Here is a 17,579-nt window from a genome sequence, read left to right as displayed (position 1 = left end):
AATCCCAAACTTTGGATTAAGAAACTACATAATTTTCTAAGAATTAACATTTTTTTCTTATATTTTTCTGAGCAACTTTCCGGTACGCGCTTTTCAAAGCCAGTACCGGTTTCTAGCACCAGTTCTCATTATTCGGACTTGAAACTCATTTTACAAGTCCTACATATTATTCTAGTAATTATCATGCACTTATTTTAATTTTCCTGGATACTTTTTCGGCACGCATTTATACCGACTAGCAGAACCGGTATCAGCACTTTTCTTCCGAAAAGCGACTTTTAGCATTCTTAATCACTTATTATGATTATTAAGCCTCATAAATTATTATTAGGGTCAATTATGGAATCATTTCCTATTTTTGCATAATTAATTAATTAAATACTTTAATTAACGGTGCGGGTTCTTACAAAATTCATCATGACTTAAAATCTGATAAAATTTCGTCAAAGGTACAAACTTAACTTTCTAATGAAACTAGTTGATTACCCGTGCGATGCACGGAGAAAAAATAAATCGGTTTGTTTGTCCCGTAAACGAATTAATAAGAAAATCGGTTTGTTCGTATGACATAAATGTGTAACTTTTAAGGTAGGAACAAAAAAAGAATATAATAATTTAAACGCAGTAAATTCCATTGTTGACAGCAAAATCTCCATTAAAAAAATCTAAATGTCATGTTGACAGCAATATAATAAGAAATATGCCCAACCGATACTCACAACAGTTGTAAAATATCATCCGCCATGCACTATTGGTATTTGCTGCTGTTCGAAATGAATCATAAACAATATATAAACAATAATTGGAAAAGAAAAAATTATTGAAGGGAATTATATAGTTTATGCAGATGAATAATTCAGAACTACAAATAATCAGCGATAAATAAAATAAAGAAAAGAGCAGAATAATGGAATAACAGCAGCTCGCACCTTTTTTTGAAGTCGACAATCTCTGGTACACTGGGATCGATAAATATCCTCGTCGTATACTTTGTATTTGTTATTCCAATTTTTTCTTTAAAATTTATTATTAATTTCAAAACCATAAGGAGGGAAATAAACTAAAACATTCCATTATGAAATCATAATCAAATATTATGTGAACTCACCCCTGAAACCCTTTATTCTAGCAAGCTGAACTATCATCACGTTTTGAGGAGACTGATTACTCCCCAAAATTTGTTGCACCTGGTCCACGTAGTCCTCCCAGAGAGTGCACTCGAGCTTGTGACCCCTACTTGCACAGTTTTTGCAACAAATCACGAAATAGAATTTTACATCAAATGAACATAACACATAACAAATAACCAATAGATACCTGAGGTTATCAAGCTCCACGACAACCATTTTTGTCTTCCTACCGGAGATAATATGCTCACGAACTTCCCCTATTCCAGAGACTAAACCAATGACATCTACACATTAAGGATGGTTAGAAAGATGATATCGTCACACAAACAACAAAAGCATGACTTACAGCATGAACAGGTCAAAATCTACAAACCTACTAAATAAGGGGAATCAGAAGACTCTTTCTCTATAACATCAAAATCTACAAAATCAAATCCATTGGTGGGAATAGCAGAATCAATAGTGGATTTTACATCAGTCCTCAAGTTGAAAGACAAACGATAATCATGCTTAGTTGGCCTGAAACTACCACTATTCAAACCAACTCCAAATTTTTTTATGAAATAAACTTCTCCTTTGTAAAATTTTTTACGGATATGCAAAGAACCCTTGACAGCAGCGTGGACCCTTCCACCCTACAAAACGCATGCATAGATTAGTACATTTTAAAAACATGGACCGCAAACCAACAGTAATATCAAAAACAAAACAAAAACAAATACCTTTTCATCTAACAAAATCATCTCTACGTTGTCGTCAAAATTTTTTTGCTGAAAATTAGGAACCTTCCACGTTCTAACAACTCTAGCCTTAATCCTCCACTCCTCCTTAGTAGGATTAAGATCCTTAATAAAATCATACCTGGAATACATAACCAAACGTATATGAGGTAATATTGGCTCAAAGCCTTTGAGGACAAAGAAAAGAACGAAATAGAGACGCTACAAATGTGCCCAAAGAAGCTGATCAGCAAACAAACATATGTTGTTCCAAATACCTATTTATACACGAATATGCACTATTCGATTTAAAAATGGTCATTTAATTATTCGATTTAAAAATTAAAATTCGATTTTTAAAAGAAATTCTTTTTAAATTTCACTGTATGTTTAAAAAGAAATTCGCATGAGAGCATGATTTCCTATAAAACGACCATTGTGCATGAGAAAGAATCTGCTTCATATCGTAGGAGAGCATGATTTCCCGTAAAAGATTTGGTCTTTTGTATAATTCTATTTTTTTTTTGTCGAAAATAATTTCTTTACTTTCAAATACCTGAAATTAATAAAAAAAATTTACTGAAAATATTTTTTATGATATTTCTTTCAATCTTTTAGTTATGTTGTTTAATTATTCTAATATAATAATCTAAAAAATTACTTTTTTTAAAAAAATTGTTTTATATACACACTTTCCATATTAACTATTCTAATATAATAATCTTAAAAATTACTTTTTTTAAAAAAATTGTTTTATATACACACTTGCCATATTAACAATTATTAATAATTAACTTAGTTTTTTTACACCTAATTAATTAGACACCATATTTAATTATAAGTTCGATAAGAAAATTTATGATATGATCTTAGGGTGCGTTTGCTAAGCATTTTTATTTTATTTTTTAATAAAATTGTTTCATGAAATTTTAAAAAAAAAACATACAGTGACCCCCTTTGTAACACCCTCCCTTGTATGCATCCAAGAGAGTTGTTTGTTAAGCGGATTAGAGACTTAACGTTAACGTGTGAAATTCTCGTTTAGTAAAAACTTTTTCATTTAATATCAATTAGAAAAGCTTGCTTAGACACTGACTTGGAGAAATAAATCAGCAAGAAAATTCAAAAAGGCTTTCGCTGCGAAACTCTGATTTTTCCCGAAAACGATCTGTCTTGAAAATATTATAAAAAATCCGAGTACAAAAATTTACAAAAATCTTCTTTGCTACTAAGAACCTAGACATCTGGGGCTTCGCGTACATATAAATTATACGCGAATCGGAGGTCTCTAGCCTCACGAAACAGAACTCGCAAGTTCCTCAAAATTCAGTGTATTTTCCAAAAACCTCCTGACTGGTAAAATTTATAATAATTCGAGTTTTCAAAGTTTCATTGTAAGGGTTACATAATCTGAAAGTACACAGCTGGGGCTTTGTATCCATATAAAATATACCTCAATCGGAGGTCCGTAGCCCCAAAACGACAACTCGCAAAGTGCTCGCAAATCCGTTTAAAAATCAGCATATAATAAAATGTTCAGAGATTGCTTTCGCACACATTTCAGAATTTTTCCAATGTTACCAACTGATCATAAAGGTCTTAAAAACAGAAACAAAATCATAATCCAACTGTAATCCAAGTTACTCAATTGAATACAGTCATCCATCAAACATCAGCAACAACAATAGTCCATACAGCAGCAAATAACAGCAAATATCCAATTAAACATGTCTTCAAATGCTCTTCCGTCCTCCTGCCATTTTGTAAAAAATAGCAGCCCCAAAGGGGTGAGAAAAATCCCAGTAGTGTGGCAACAAAACCAATAATGCAACAATATTAAACTAGGCACAAGATTATAAACAGTCGCTACAAACATTAAATCCTTTTCATCATAGTTCCTTTTCATCATATATCATATTGCGTATATAACACCTTCTTCACGCTCATAGCACCGTCGTGCGCGTGCATACACAGTGGGAATTCCATGCAACGGCACCCTCATTTATTGAATCCCACTGTGACCTATGCGGATGGATGCCAAGTGTCCCATACCCTGGTACTGAGGGATGCCTATATGATGCGTGCTCAGTCACATGATCCTGTATATACTATTCTAAATTTTCAAGACTAACATGAATTCGGAGTATGCATGCCATGCTATGCTGTCACACACAAACAAAAAACAAATGCGGTATGATGCAAGGTGCATGCTTATATCATCATTGTCATAACATATATTTCATGTATATGGGATATCATACTGCCAAGCCATACTTTCTTTTCATAACAGAATTTCCATAATCATAACATTTCCATAGGCAGAATAATTCATCAATTATGGCAGAATAATCATAAGGCACATGTGAGCAACAATTCACAATTCATACACTGGTTAATAGTCACATCAGGTAATACCACCTAACACATGGAATGCCACAATTATTTATTAAATAGCAGCAACAATCAGCCCACACTCAAGAGTTATTCGCACCTAAGCAAGAGTGCAGTTAAATCAGAATTTTACTCATACAATTAAACAATTCAGCAACAAATATGCTCTGCCTCCTAGTCCCTGTACTTATTCAGTTTATCATGCCTATTTTACTAAATCAAATTCTGATTTCATATTCATTTAATAATTCATTAACAGCAAAAGGACTCAAAGCTTCCAATCTATACAAATTCGGTTTTCATCATTAAAATACATTAAGGATCTTTATTCTTATAATCCTATTATTCGCATGCCATGTCCATGTCTTCCAATCTCTAGTGTTTAATTAGGTCATCATGCTTCTTGCATTATTAATTTTTTGTCCTACATTTTATTCTGTCAGTCGATAAGAAACCACAACAAAATCCCAAGATACTATGTTCAAGCAGATTCGGTTTTAGGCCCTTAAATAGGTGCTCGCTATTTTTCCTATATCAAACTTCTAGTGACATCATTAAGGAATGAAAGATTAACAATTTAGCATGTTGTACTCGGTTCTCCTACACATGCAAGATCACATATTTTTGGTTCTCTTCAAGGACGGTCCAAGGCTATTGAGGAGCTCTATTTCCAGCTCCCAAGGAAATCAATTTCAGTTTGCATAAACTAGTTTCATGGCTGTTCACAAAAATTCGTTTTAAGGCCTACATGCCTTACATTCTTAGGCTGTTCTAAGAAGGCAGAATTTAAAGGAAGTGCCCAAATAAAATGTTCTCCAATTCTTGTAATTTAACCTGTTCTCATAATCCCTAGACTAGATAGGTTGTCTGGCTGAAAGCTAACACACCAATCGGTTAACAATGAAACATCCAAGTGCTCTAATACATTCTTGTACGGTTTGGACCACACCAATCGTTAGAAGTGTTCATGATTCATTCAATTTTACAACCATTTCTACACTGCCTAAGGTGCGTTTAGAGGACTCCTAAGGATGTTGTACACCTAAGTCTCATACATGCAAAACCTACTTAATTTGGCTAATCCAATGGCAGCCCAATAATAAAGAAACTATCTCCAAACTCACAATTTAATTAAGCAAGATTTATAGGTACTAACTCCAAGGCTGATTAAGTTTTCTGCTTTTAATTTTAATCCTACCACAAGTTATCAAGGTTCATCCTTTTTATTTTAACATAACAAGACTTGCAATCACAAGTTGTGCTACCAAGACCGTACACATGCTGCCCCTAAGCGTATTAGCAATTGCAAGGCCAAATAAGGTTTTCCGATCCAAGAAGCAATCCAACAATTTATAAGGGGTTATTTCCAAATTCAAAATTTTTGGTTTAGGTTCACATGCATCAATTTCTAAGGATGTACCTATTGACAGATTTCAGGGAGGAAATGGCACAAACAAAATTACTTTCCTATCATACATGAGGGGCCGAACAATTAAAGAACAAAGAAGGGTTTAATAATTGACTTACTTCTACTTTTAGCTGTGTGCCCGAGGGAAGGAAGGAATAAAGGTCCAGCTCAATTCATCATTTGCATGCAAAAGAAGGCAACACTAATTCAGACCAGATCATGCGCATGCAAGGTGAGAACCCTTTTTCAAATCGAAATGAATGAAGAAGGGGCAGAGATGTAAAGAAGACAGGTTACCTTCTTAGAGGTTGGAATTTCGGCCGAACCAAAGGATAGGAAAGAAGTAGGTGAAATTTTGAGCTTCACCATGGCTGCTGCAACTCATGCGAACTAGGGAGGACATGACCGGGAACTTAGATGATAGTTCCCCTCTCAATTAACACACGATTTTCCTGGAGCATAAGAGAAGAGAGTGTGGTATTGAAACTCAATCCATGGTTGATAAGCTTAGTGGGTGTACGGTTGGGGTGATGAGAGGGTGGAGGTGAATCAGATTTTGATTTTGTTCTTGTGTTCTTCTCCCAACTAACCTACGGCCAGGCGTGGAAAGAAGGAGGATACAATGCTGTTCACAAATCTGAACCAAGTGACTAACAATTCCAATGGTTTACCTATCCTATGCGTACAAGATGAGGTAACGAGAGAGAAAGGGATAAGGTTTGCCATTGCCCAATACAATTTCATGCATGCAAATTTCGTGACAGGTAAGGTTGGACATGTGTCCCTTTTGGCCAATCAAGAGCAAGGGTGTAGATTATGTTTAAGGATAATCTAAGGATCATGAATAGAAAATATAAAGCTGCCCTAACCCTTCCTTAAAACAGTTTGGGCCGTGGCCTATGGGAGAACTTGGACCTAATAATTTATGTAAACCCTATTGTTTCATGAAGCCACTTAATTGTAATTTGAGTTTTCGTAAGGGTTCCTAAAATATTCTTACAATATATTTCTTTCGACATTTAATCCATGACATACATTCCTATCCTTCATGACAAATATTAAATAACTTCTTAAAGGTCACCTATCTTATGTAATATAATATTAATTATTATTAGTTGTTCCCACTAGTTATTAACTAGGGTTTCGAATTCTTAAAATATTTAAACACTCGTTTGTAGTTTCACCAAAATAATTTTCCTAATTAAATTGATTTCACTCTATGATTTAATTCGAATATCAAGCCTGCCTCACATTCTGAGTAATAATATATATATAAAAATATATATATGCTCCTAATTCTAATTATGCGGGATGTTATACCCTTTGACCCCTTTAACCCGGGAGTCACTGAAACCCGACCGGGTTTTTGGGGTCGGAGGGGTCGATATGCATATAGGGTCCAACTTTTGACCCCAACCCTCTGAGGGGCGGAGCCAGGGTTGACCCGGGTCAACCTGGGAGGTGGGTTGGGGTTTTAAAACACTGCTTATGACCTTTTAAGAGAGAGATAGAAACACAGAGGTGTGAGTCTCACTAAAAAATAAAGACAAAAAAAATAAAGGTGTGAGTCTCACTTCTTTATGTTTATCTCTCTCTTAAAAGAACCTAAGTTTGTGTCCCTTGAAACACATTTTTCCCATTAATTAATTATTAATTTTATATAAATGACAACCATTAGATAGACGAAAATCAATGGCAGAGATGAGAAGTAAGACATGTAAATCTTACACTAAATTCAAAAAATCTCTCATATATATGAGAAAAATATTTCTCAAGTCACGTGAGATATGTTTCTCTGGTCGGGTCAGGTTTTGGTGCCGACTCGACCCAACTTGATTTTTATAGGTCAGGTATTTTGACCCGACCAGCTTTAATTTGATCCAAGTCAGGTCTGACTTGGTTTGAATTTTTTTGAATAGTTTAGAACCAATTCGGATCTGACCTCACTTGGTTTCTGAAGTGGGTCTGACTTGATTTCTGAAGTGGGTCAAATCCGACCTGACCCGTTTTTGACTTGATTTCTTCACAAAATTTCGATGAAATTTCTACGTTGCAAATGACAAAAATTTCGTCACAAAATTATTTTTTCGTCGGAATACTTTTTGTCGAAAAGCGACGAAATTTTTTCTCTTATGACCAATTCAAGGGTATGGTCCCGGACGTCGAGAAGATTCTGTTGACCCTTCAACTTTTGCTGTTCAAGGGTTTGGCCGTGGACGTCGATTCTCTAAAGGAAAGCTGTTATGCACTCATTGTCATCAGACTAATCATACTGTTGACCGCTGTTGGAAGCTTCATGGAAAGCCACCTCCACCTTCTCGGAATGCTCATGTTGCTCAGGCTTTCTCTCGTACCTCTGCTCCAGAGTTACCTTCCAGTGCACAACCTCCAACTGCTCTTCTGAATGAATTTGTGACTTGGTGGTCTGAAAAGCAAACAGCAGGTCCTACTGCATCCATTGCTCCCTCTGGTAATTCTTTTGCTGGCATCTATCAGTTGCACTCTGTAGGCCCTTGGACTCTTGATTCTGGGGCTTCTGATCACATTTTTGGTAATAAGTCCTTATTCACTTCCCTTTGTACTACTGGTTCTTTTCCCACTATTACTATGGCCAATGGGTCTCTGGTCAAATCAAAGGGAATTGGCACGGGTATTCTTTTACCCAATTTATCTCTGGATCATTTTCTATATGTGCCCGATTCCCCTTTTAACTTACTTTCTGTTAGTTGTAAGAAACTGCACCGTTAATTAAGGTATTTAATTAATTATTTATGCAAAAATAGGAAATGATTCCATAATTGACCCTAATAATTATTAAGAGGCTTTAATAATTATGGTTAGTGATTAAGAATGCTAAAAGTCGCTTTTCGGAAGAAAAGTGCGGATACCGGTTCTGCTAGTCGGTATAAATGCGTACCAAAAAAGTACCCCGGAAAATTAAAGTAAGTGCATGATAATAACTAGAATAATATGTAGCACTTCTAAAACGAGTTTCAAGTCCAAATAATGAGAACTGGTGCTAGAAACCGGTACTGGCTTTGAAAAGCGAGTACCGGAAAGTTGCTCAGAAAAATATAAGAAAAATATGTTAATTCTTGGAAAATTATGTAGTTTCATAATCCAAAGTTTGGGATTAAAGTGCTAAGCGTAGCAATTAAAGTTAATACTGTGTGCTTAAGTGAGTTTTGACTATAAATACTCTCATTATGGGCACAAAACCCTAGGATCAGATTTCTATACGTGAGTTTGGGGCTGACCATCTGCTGGTTACTGTTCCATTGGCTTTCCCTTCCATTTCTTGAGCCAAGTTGTGATCTTTCTTGATTTTCTTCACATTTCCTCCTTGTTTACACTTGAGAGCATCCTTGTGGGAGTGAAAGGAGGGTCTTTTCTGAGGTTCCAGCTACTGTGTTGAGCTGGTGAGGGGGCTGAGTTTGAGAGTTTGAGAGGAGTCATCTTGTTCTTGGTGTTTTGAAGCTTCAAGGAGCCTCCTTGTTGTGTAAAAGAACCACCTTGGTGCACCATTTTTGTGTGCAGTGAGAGACAGAATCTTGGAAGTGTCTAGTGAGCTCCAAGATCATCTCCATTCTGAGTTTTGAGCCTTGGTATCTTGTATCAACCTTTAACTTGAGTTTTAAGGCTTAAAAATGGTACCTTGATGCATCTAATGACTAAAAGATGATAACTTGTTGTTGGGTAATGTTGAACACGCCTAGAAATGCATGATTAGGTGTTTAAAATCAGTAAAAAGGGAACCTGTAAGAACCCGCACCGTTAATTAAGAAATGTAATTAATAAATTACGAGAAAATAGGAAATGATTCCATAATTGACCCTAATAATTATTATGAGGCTTTAATAATTATAGTAAGTGAATAATAATGCTGAAAGTCACTTTTCGGAAGAAAAGTGCATATACCGGTACTGCTAGTCGGTATAAATGCGTACCGGAAAAGTATCCCGAAAAATTAATGTAAGTGCATGATAATTACTAGAATAATATGTAGGACTTGTAAAACGAGTTTCAAGTCCAGATGATGAGAACTGGAGCTAGAAACCGGTACTGGCTTGGAAAAGCGCGTACTGGAAAAGTGCTCAGAAAATTATAATAAAAATATGATAATTCTTGTAAAATTGAGTAGGTTAAGAATCCAAAGTTTGGGATTAAAATGCTAAGCGTAGCAATTAATGTAAATACTGTGTGTTTTCCTTTAAGTGGACTATAAATACATCTTTTGCACACTAACCTAGGCTGATACTCAGCCATTTGAACGTGAAAGTTGGTGCCTTGGAGCTGCTGACCAGCCTCCTTCATGCCATGCCTTGTTTCCTTGGAAACTCAACCAAGTTGTCACCTTTTCCTCTAATTTCTTCACCAAAACACCTTGTGTGAATGGGAAATACTTGAGTGTGAGTCTTGTGAGCAGAAAAGAGTCATCTTTCTGAGTTTATTGTGAGGTTCTGGTTCTGAGTTGGAGAGTTTGGAGGAGATTCATCTTGTTCTTAGAGGTTTAGAGCTCCAAGTAGCTTCCTTGGTGAGGAAAGGACTCATCTTGTTGGTCCATTTTCGTGTACCTGTAGAAACAGTACTTGGAAGGGTTGTTGGTGAGCTCTTTGGGTCATTCTTGCTGAGTTTAAGCTTGTGGTATGATCTTCAACCTTGAACTTGAGTTTAAGTGTGTAAAAATGGAACCTTGATGCATGTAAAGGTTAAAAGATGATAACTTAACGTTGGGTAATGTCAAACACACCTAGAAATGTATGTTTAGGTGTTTAAAATCGGTAAAAACCCAACCTTGGAAGGATATCTTCACGAAATGCAGTTTCTGCATTCTGTCGTGAAATATCCGGATATGTGCCCGAACAATATCCGGATATGTGATATCCGGATAAGGGATTTGGACATCCGGATATTAGATATCCGGATATGGGATTCTAGATATCTGGATATTGCATATCCGGATATGTCCAGTGAGATATCCGGATATTTCATATCCGGATATGGTCCCGAGGAATATCCAGATATTTTGGGATTTTGTAGAACAGTAGCTGTGCTGTGTGTATAGAGGCTATTGGGGGTTTGTGGACCCTAGATTGATGAAGTTGAACTTCTGTAATTAATGAACTAAGTCAGAATCGTTGTGTTTAAGGACTTATGGCTTGGTATGGAGCCTTAAGACGTAAAATGTAAGGAAAGGCGTTGTCTTTAAGTCATATGCTTGTGTTGCATTATTATTGATATAGTATTGGTCCATAACAGATTGTGAATCTGCTGTGTTTGGACTTTGAGCTGTGGACTCTTGGCTTTTGGAGTTAGCTTGCAAGGTAAGCTTTCGTGTCCTCGGTTTAGCCATGTTGTGGTTCCACCATGTCCCATGGGGGTATGGTTTATGCATGCTGTGTACATGCTTTTGGATATTTGATATGTTGATTGAACTTTACACGTAATGGCTTTTAATATGCATGTGTTGTTTCATCTTGACGGGAAGCCTGAGTATGTAGCGCCATACAAGACGGTGTACCGGGGTGAATGCAAGTGGTACTTGCACGGTGTGTAGGTGATAGACGTATACCTGCACTGTCTCTGGCCAGTAGATTAGTATTGACACACATGGCATGATTATCTGCTGCATTGCATTGTTTTAGAAATGATAAATGATAAACTGCTTTTGAACTTATATTGCACATGTAAGTGAGCTTGGGGTGGAAGATCCTTGAGGACTCACTGATTTACTGAGATTTCTAGATTAGAGATCTTACCCCATGTTTGGGGAATGCTTATTTCAGGATCAGGTAGTATGGGTACTGATGCCACAAGCGGCAGGAGGCCGGAGCGTAGCTGATTATGTTGTTTCTGCTTTATGTTAGCATGACTGGATTTGGATGCTGTTTATGTTTTCTGCCATTTATGATATGTTGTTGTTGATACTGATGTTGGGCATGTTGCCTTCTTTGAGTGAGCATGGGGATTGTCCATGACACTCTCAGTTAGTACTTTTTAGATTGGAGCTGTATAAACTGTTAGATGGTCCGGTCTACATTGTTGTAGTTCCGTGACTAGAGCCACACTTATGTTATCTATGTTATGAGGTATTTCAGTTAGCTGTTTTATTGCAATTACATACAGGCGATGTTTTATTAATTGATTATTAAGCAAGTTGGTAATGTTAATGGCATCATAATTGAAAAGAAAAAGTAATTCCGCAATTTTAATTAAGCGCAGCTTAATACGATATTATGATAACATTACCGAATATATATGGGGTGTTACATTTATGGTATCAGAGCAATGGTTCGAGGGAAAAGCCTGTACGTATTGCAATTGCTAGGTTGTTTGGGTGTGTCTGTCTTGGTGTTTACTCCGTCGAATTTTATTATGATGATGTGTATGTGATCACATTGCGTGGGCCTGATCAACTCATAATTTGTGTAACTTGTGCAGAGTCATGGTAAGGTCTGGGAGAACACGAGAGACTTCTGAGGATCAACCCGATCCTATCCTGACTGCATTGGCTGAGATGCAGGTGGCTAGGTTAGCCGATCAGGAGGCCACTAGAGTGGCCAACGCGGCTATGATGGAAGCTGTTCGCGAGGCGAACCGGATAGCCGCAACTGAGGTTCGTGAAGCGAACTGGAGGACCACTGAGGAAGTCCTCGAGGCGAACAGGATGGCGAACATGACGATGATGAGAGTCATGTTGGAGGAGATGAGAGTTGGTCCTACTATTGGCCAGGCTCCACCATCACCGCCTCCACCTAGTGTTCAGGAGGAGAGCCATAGTCACATCGGCAGTGCTACTCATGCCGCTGAGACGGGGGAGCCCCTTGTGGTGATTGCGGAGGATCGTGATGTGATCGATCGTCGGCTGAATGCTTTCAGGAAGCATAAGCCACCTGTGTTTGAGGGGTCTTTGGATCCTATTGCTGCTGCGAGATGGCTAGAGTCGCTGGACAAGATCTTTCGGGTTATGCAATGTACAGTCCCACAGAAGCTGATGTTCTCGACCTACATGCTGGAGGGCGATGCCCATGAGTGGTGGACGCACACCTCTCGTGCTTTTGAGAGGCAGGGCCGTGTCATGACGTGGCCATTCTTTGAGGAGTGCTTTATGGGCCGATACTTTCCCTATGATGCGCAGGAGAGGAAGCAGGGAGAGTTTGATCGTTTGGTACAGGGCTCGATGTCTGTTGATGAGTACCTAGCTAAGTTTAATGAGCTAGTGAAGTTTGCACACTTCCGGATGGTTCCTCCTACTCCGTTGTTTCTAGCAGCTAAGTTCCGCAGGGGACTTAGTAAGGTGATTGTTGAGCATCTTGCTGGTGCTGCTTCGAGGGACTTTGGTACACTGGTTCAGCAGTGTAAGGACATCGAGGATGTTTGCGTGGCAAGCAAGGCCAAGAGGGCCAAGGTTGAGGAGAGCAAGGGAACAGGTGGTTCCACTCCTGCTCCTACTTCTTGGAAGGACAAGAGGTTTGCTGATAAGAGCAAGGGAAAGCAGTTAGCGACTAGGCAGGCGCCTGGTCAGTTCAAGAGAGCTGTTTCACATCAGGGAAGTTCTGCTAGGCCTCTTACCACTCCGAGATGCTCGGGATGTGGGAAGGAGCATGTGGGACGCTGTGCTACGGGGCAGTTGCTGTGCTTCAAGTGTGGCAAGGAGGTCCACTTCTCTAGAGATTGTCCGTCGTCGACGGCGAGAGCTGCAGCTGTTCAGGCAGTTCCTTTGCAGATGGTTCTGATGGCATCTTCTTCGGCACCTGCAATGCCACCTTCTATTGGGAGAGTGTATACACTAGATAGGCAGCAGTCGGACCGCGCTCCGAACCTTGTTAGAAGTACTGTGTCTATTGGTGATTCTTTTGTTGATGCTATCTTTGATTCCGGGGCTACTCATTCGTTTGTTGCTACCCCGATTGCTTTGGGGCTTGAGTTGCCCAGTGCTGTGCTTTCTCCACCATTGCGGGTGACTATCGCCACCGGAGAGATTTGTGATTCTATCACTGTACATCGCGATGTAGCGTTTCAGTGGGATGGTCGTGAGTTCTCGGTAGATCTGATAGGATTGCCGATGGCCAACCTTGAGATTATTCTGGGCATGGATTGGTTGTCTAGAAACTGTGCATTGATTGATTGTTGTGCAAAGCGAGTGGTGATGTCTCCGTGTGATTCCACAGCTAGTTCCTCGCCATACATTTCACTGCTGCAGGCCAGGAGAGCGTTGCGAGCAGGGGCATTGGGTTATGTCAAGTTGGGTGGTTTGGTGAGTGGGACACATGAGGATATCACTGGAATTCCTGTGGTGGTGTAGTTCCTTGAGGTGTTTCCTGAAGAGATTCCTGAGTTTCCGCCACAGCAGGAGATAGAGTTCTCCATTGACTTGTTGCCCGATGTGTGGCCGATTTCTTTAGCTTCTTATCGGATGTCGCCACTGGAGTTGGCTGAGCTTAAGAAGCGTATTGAGGATCTTTCGGCGAAAGATTTCATTAAACCGAGTGTGTCTCCTTGGGGAGCACCGGTTATCTTTGTGAAGAAGAAGGACGGGACAATGCGATTGTGCACCGACTACAGGCAGTTGAAAAAGGTGACAATCAAGAACAAGTATCCCCTTCCTCGGATTGATGATCTGTTGGATCAGCTCAGTGGTGCTTGTGTGTATTCCAAGATTGATCTCCGGTCCGGATACCATCAGATTCGGGTGAAGCCGGAGGATGTCCCGAAGACCGCATTTCGTTCGAGATACGGTCATTTTGAGTATTTGGTGATTCCGTTTGGACTCACAAAATGCGCCGGCAGTGTTCATGGATTACACGAACAAGATTTTCCTGCCGTATTTGGATCAGTTTGTGATTGTCTTCATTGGTGATATTCTGATCTATTCCAAGATTGAGGAGGAGCATGCGGAGCATCTGAGGATTGTTCTGCAAGTGCTGAAGGAGAAAAAGCTTTATGCTAAACCTTCCAAGTGTGAGTTTTGGCTCAAATCAGTCAAGTTTCTGGGGCATGTGATTTCAGCAGATGGAGTTGCAGTGGATCCCAACAAGATTGAGGCCGTGTTGGATTGGGAGAGACCCAAGACAGCTACGGAGGTGAGGAGCTTCTTAGGTTTGGCAGGTTACTATCGGAGGTTCATCAAGGGTTTTTCCACGATGGTTCTCCCTTTGACTCGCCTTACCCGAAAGTTACTCCATTTGTGTGGACTCACGAGTGTGAGGCGTGCTTTCAGGAGTTGAAGGAGAGATTGACTTCTTCACCTGTGTTGATCCTTCCTGATCCTGAGGAGCAGTTTGAGCTTTACTGTGATGCTTCTGGAAAGGGGCTGGGCTGTGTGCTGATGCAGTCTGGTAGAGCTGTTGCTTTTGCTTCGAGGCAGTTGAAGCCTCATGAGGAGAACTACCCGACTCATGATTTGGAGTTGGCTGCGATTGTGTTTGCTTTCAAGATTTGGAGGCATTATCTTTTTGGTTTGAGGTTTGTGGTATTCAGTGATCACAAGAGTTTGAAGTACCTGTTCGACCAGAAGGAGTTGAACATGAGGCAGAGGAGATTGATGGAGTTCATAAAGGACTACGACTTTGAGCTAAGGTATCATCCTGGCAAGGCCAATGTGGTAGCTGATGCTTTGAGTCGAAAATCCAGTAGTTCATCCAGTTTGGTACTTGGTAACTTCGATGTGGTTGAGAAGTTCCGCCACTTGGCAGTGATCGCTCCGTGTACGAGCGTACTTCTCGGGTTGGAAGCATCTGATGTTGTGAACGAGCTGCTAGAAAAGATCAAAGAGGCACAAGTTCAGAGAGAGTGTCTGGATTATGTGAAGAACCAAGACGGTGTGTCTTATAATGACGATGGAGTGCTTTTGTTTCAGCAGAGGATTGTGGTTCCTCGAGGTCCGTTGTTAGAAGAGGTTATGGCAGAAGGCCATAAGGGTAAGTTTTCTATCCACCCTGGTGCTACTAAGATGTATCAAGACTTGAAGAGAAATTTCTGGTGGCCGGGAATGAAGAAGGGCATAACTGTGTTTGTGTCCAAGTGTTTGATCTGCCAGGAGGTGAAGATTGAACACCAGAAGCCGTCTGGTAAACTTCAACCTCTTGAGATTCCGGAGTGGAAATTGGAGAGCATTTCCATGGACTTCATTGTGGGTCTGCCGAAGACTCTGGTTTGCTGTGACTCGATATGGGTCATTGTGGACAGACTGACGAAGTCTGCCCATTTTCTTCCAGTGAAGGTGAGCTTCACTACAGAGCAGTTGGCCAAACTGTATGTTCGCGAGATTGTGAGGCTTCACGGGGTGCCCGTGAGTATCATCAGTGATAGGGACCCGAAGTTCACATCTCGGTTCTGGGAGGCGCTGCAGGGAGCTTTTGGTACACAGTTGAGATTGAGTATCGCCTATCACCCTCAGACTGATGGACAGACTGAGCGGACTATCCAGACCTTGGAGGACATGTTGCGGGCTTGCACGTTGGAGCAGGGCTCGGCATGGGATAGGTACCTTCCATTGGTAGAGTTTTCGTATAACAACAGTTTCCATGCTATCCTGGGCATGGCACCCTACGAGGCGCTCTACGGTAGGAGGTGTCGTACACCTACCTGCTGGTCTGAGGTTGGGGATCGTGAGTTGTTTGGCTTGGATTTTGTCCAAGATACCACCCTGCAGATCCAGATGATCAGGGAAAAGTTGAAGCAGGCGCAGAATCGTCAGAAAAGCTACTACGATGTCAAGCATCGACCACTGGAGTTCAGTGAGGGTGAGCACGTGTTTATGAGGAAAGATGACTCTTTTTTGCTCACAAGACTCACACTCAAGTATTTCCCATTCACCCAAGGTGTTTTGGTGAGGAAACTAGAGGAAAATGTGGCAACTTGGTTGAGTTTCCAAGGAGACAAGGAAAGACATGAAGGAAGCTGGTCAGCAGCTCCAAGGCACCAACTTTCACGTTCAAATGGCTTAGTATCAGCCTAGGTTAGTGTGCAAAAGTTGTATTTATAGTCCACTTAAAGGAAAACACATAGTATTAACTTTAATTGCTACGCTTAGCATTTTAATCCCAAACTTTAGAATATGAAACTACACATTTTTCCAAGAATTAACATATTTTTCTTATAATTTTCTGAGCACCTTTCCGGTACGCGTTTTTCCAAGCCAGTACCGGTTTCTAGTACCAGTTCTCATTATCTGGACTTGAAACTCGCTTTACAAGTCCTATATATTATTCTAGTAATTATCATGCACTTACATTAATTTTCCGGGATACTTTTTCGGTACGCATTTATACCGACTAGCAGAACCGGTATCTGCACTTTTCTTCCGAAAAGCGACTTTCAGCATTATTACTCACTTACTATAATTATTAAAGCCTCATAATAATTATTAGGGTCAATTATGGAATCATTTCCTAATTTTGCATAATTAATTAATTAAATACCTTAATTAACGGTGCGGGTTCTTACATTCACCCCACCTTTTTAGGATTTTTACCTCAAAATCAGAAACATACCTGGTCGAAACTCGGGGTACTGCCGGAGAAACTCGTCCTCACGCTCCCAAGTACACTCCTCAGGAGTCCTTCCGGTCCACTGCACCTTGACCATCGGAATGATCTTGCTCCTCAGCTGCTTCTCGCCACGATCGAGAATCTTTAGTGGACCTACGGGAGTCTTTAAGTTCTCCCGAACTTCCACATCATCCGGTTGCACTACGTGCGAAGGATCTGCTATGTACCTCCGAAGCTGAGACACGTGAAACACGGCGTGGATGTTGGCCAGGTTCGGAGGCAAGGCAAGCCGGTAGGCAACAGGTCCTACTCTACCAAGAATCTGGTATGGCCTAATAAAGCGCGAGCTCAGCTTCCTCACTCCAAGTGCCCGTCCAACACCGATGACAGGTGAAAGTCTCATAAACATGTGCTCACCCTCACTGAACTCCAGTAGTCG

At 40.0% G+C, this 17,579-nt stretch overlaps 1 protein-coding gene across 1 annotated transcript; it reads right to left on the bottom strand.

Annotated features, from left to right (window-relative positions):
* Window positions 1–1,094: 1,094 nt before the first annotated feature.
* LOC133294428 (replication protein A 70 kDa DNA-binding subunit D-like) lies at window positions 1,095–1,873 on the bottom strand. The gene is made up of 4 exons (XM_061493086.1): window positions 1,853–1,873; window positions 1,504–1,765; window positions 1,318–1,414; window positions 1,095–1,233 (listed from the first exon to the last, which is right to left on the bottom strand). Exons 1-4 carry the CDS (start codon window positions 1,871–1,873, stop codon window positions 1,095–1,097), a joined length of 519 nt encoding a protein of 172 aa, XP_061349070.1.
* Between the last annotated feature and the right edge of the window lie 15,706 nt (window positions 1,874–17,579).

This window comes from Gastrolobium bilobum, unplaced genomic scaffold, assembly GCF_033153095.1.
Source record: "Gastrolobium bilobum isolate Gb01-03AN ecotype WA unplaced genomic scaffold, APGP_CSIRO_Gbil_v1 utg58649, whole genome shotgun sequence".
NCBI lineage: Eukaryota > Viridiplantae > Streptophyta > Magnoliopsida > Fabales > Fabaceae > Gastrolobium > Gastrolobium bilobum.
Note: the sequence above shows the minus strand (reverse complement) of the source record. Positions and strands in the feature narration are given on the sequence as shown.

Bases quoted from the DNA above. Each gene is read 5' to 3' on its own strand.
- LOC133294428 (XM_061493086.1), bottom strand. From the start codon at position 1,873: ATGATTTTGTTAGATGAAAAG. The intron at 1,766-1,852 runs GTATTTGTTTTT...TGCGTTTTGTAG, and splicing joins TGATTTTGTTAGATGAAAAG to GGTGGAAGGGTCCACGCTGC. The intron at 1,234-1,317 runs GTATCTATTGGT...CTGTGCAAGTAG, and splicing joins GTGGAGCTTGATAACCTCAG to GGGTCACAAGCTCGAGTGCA.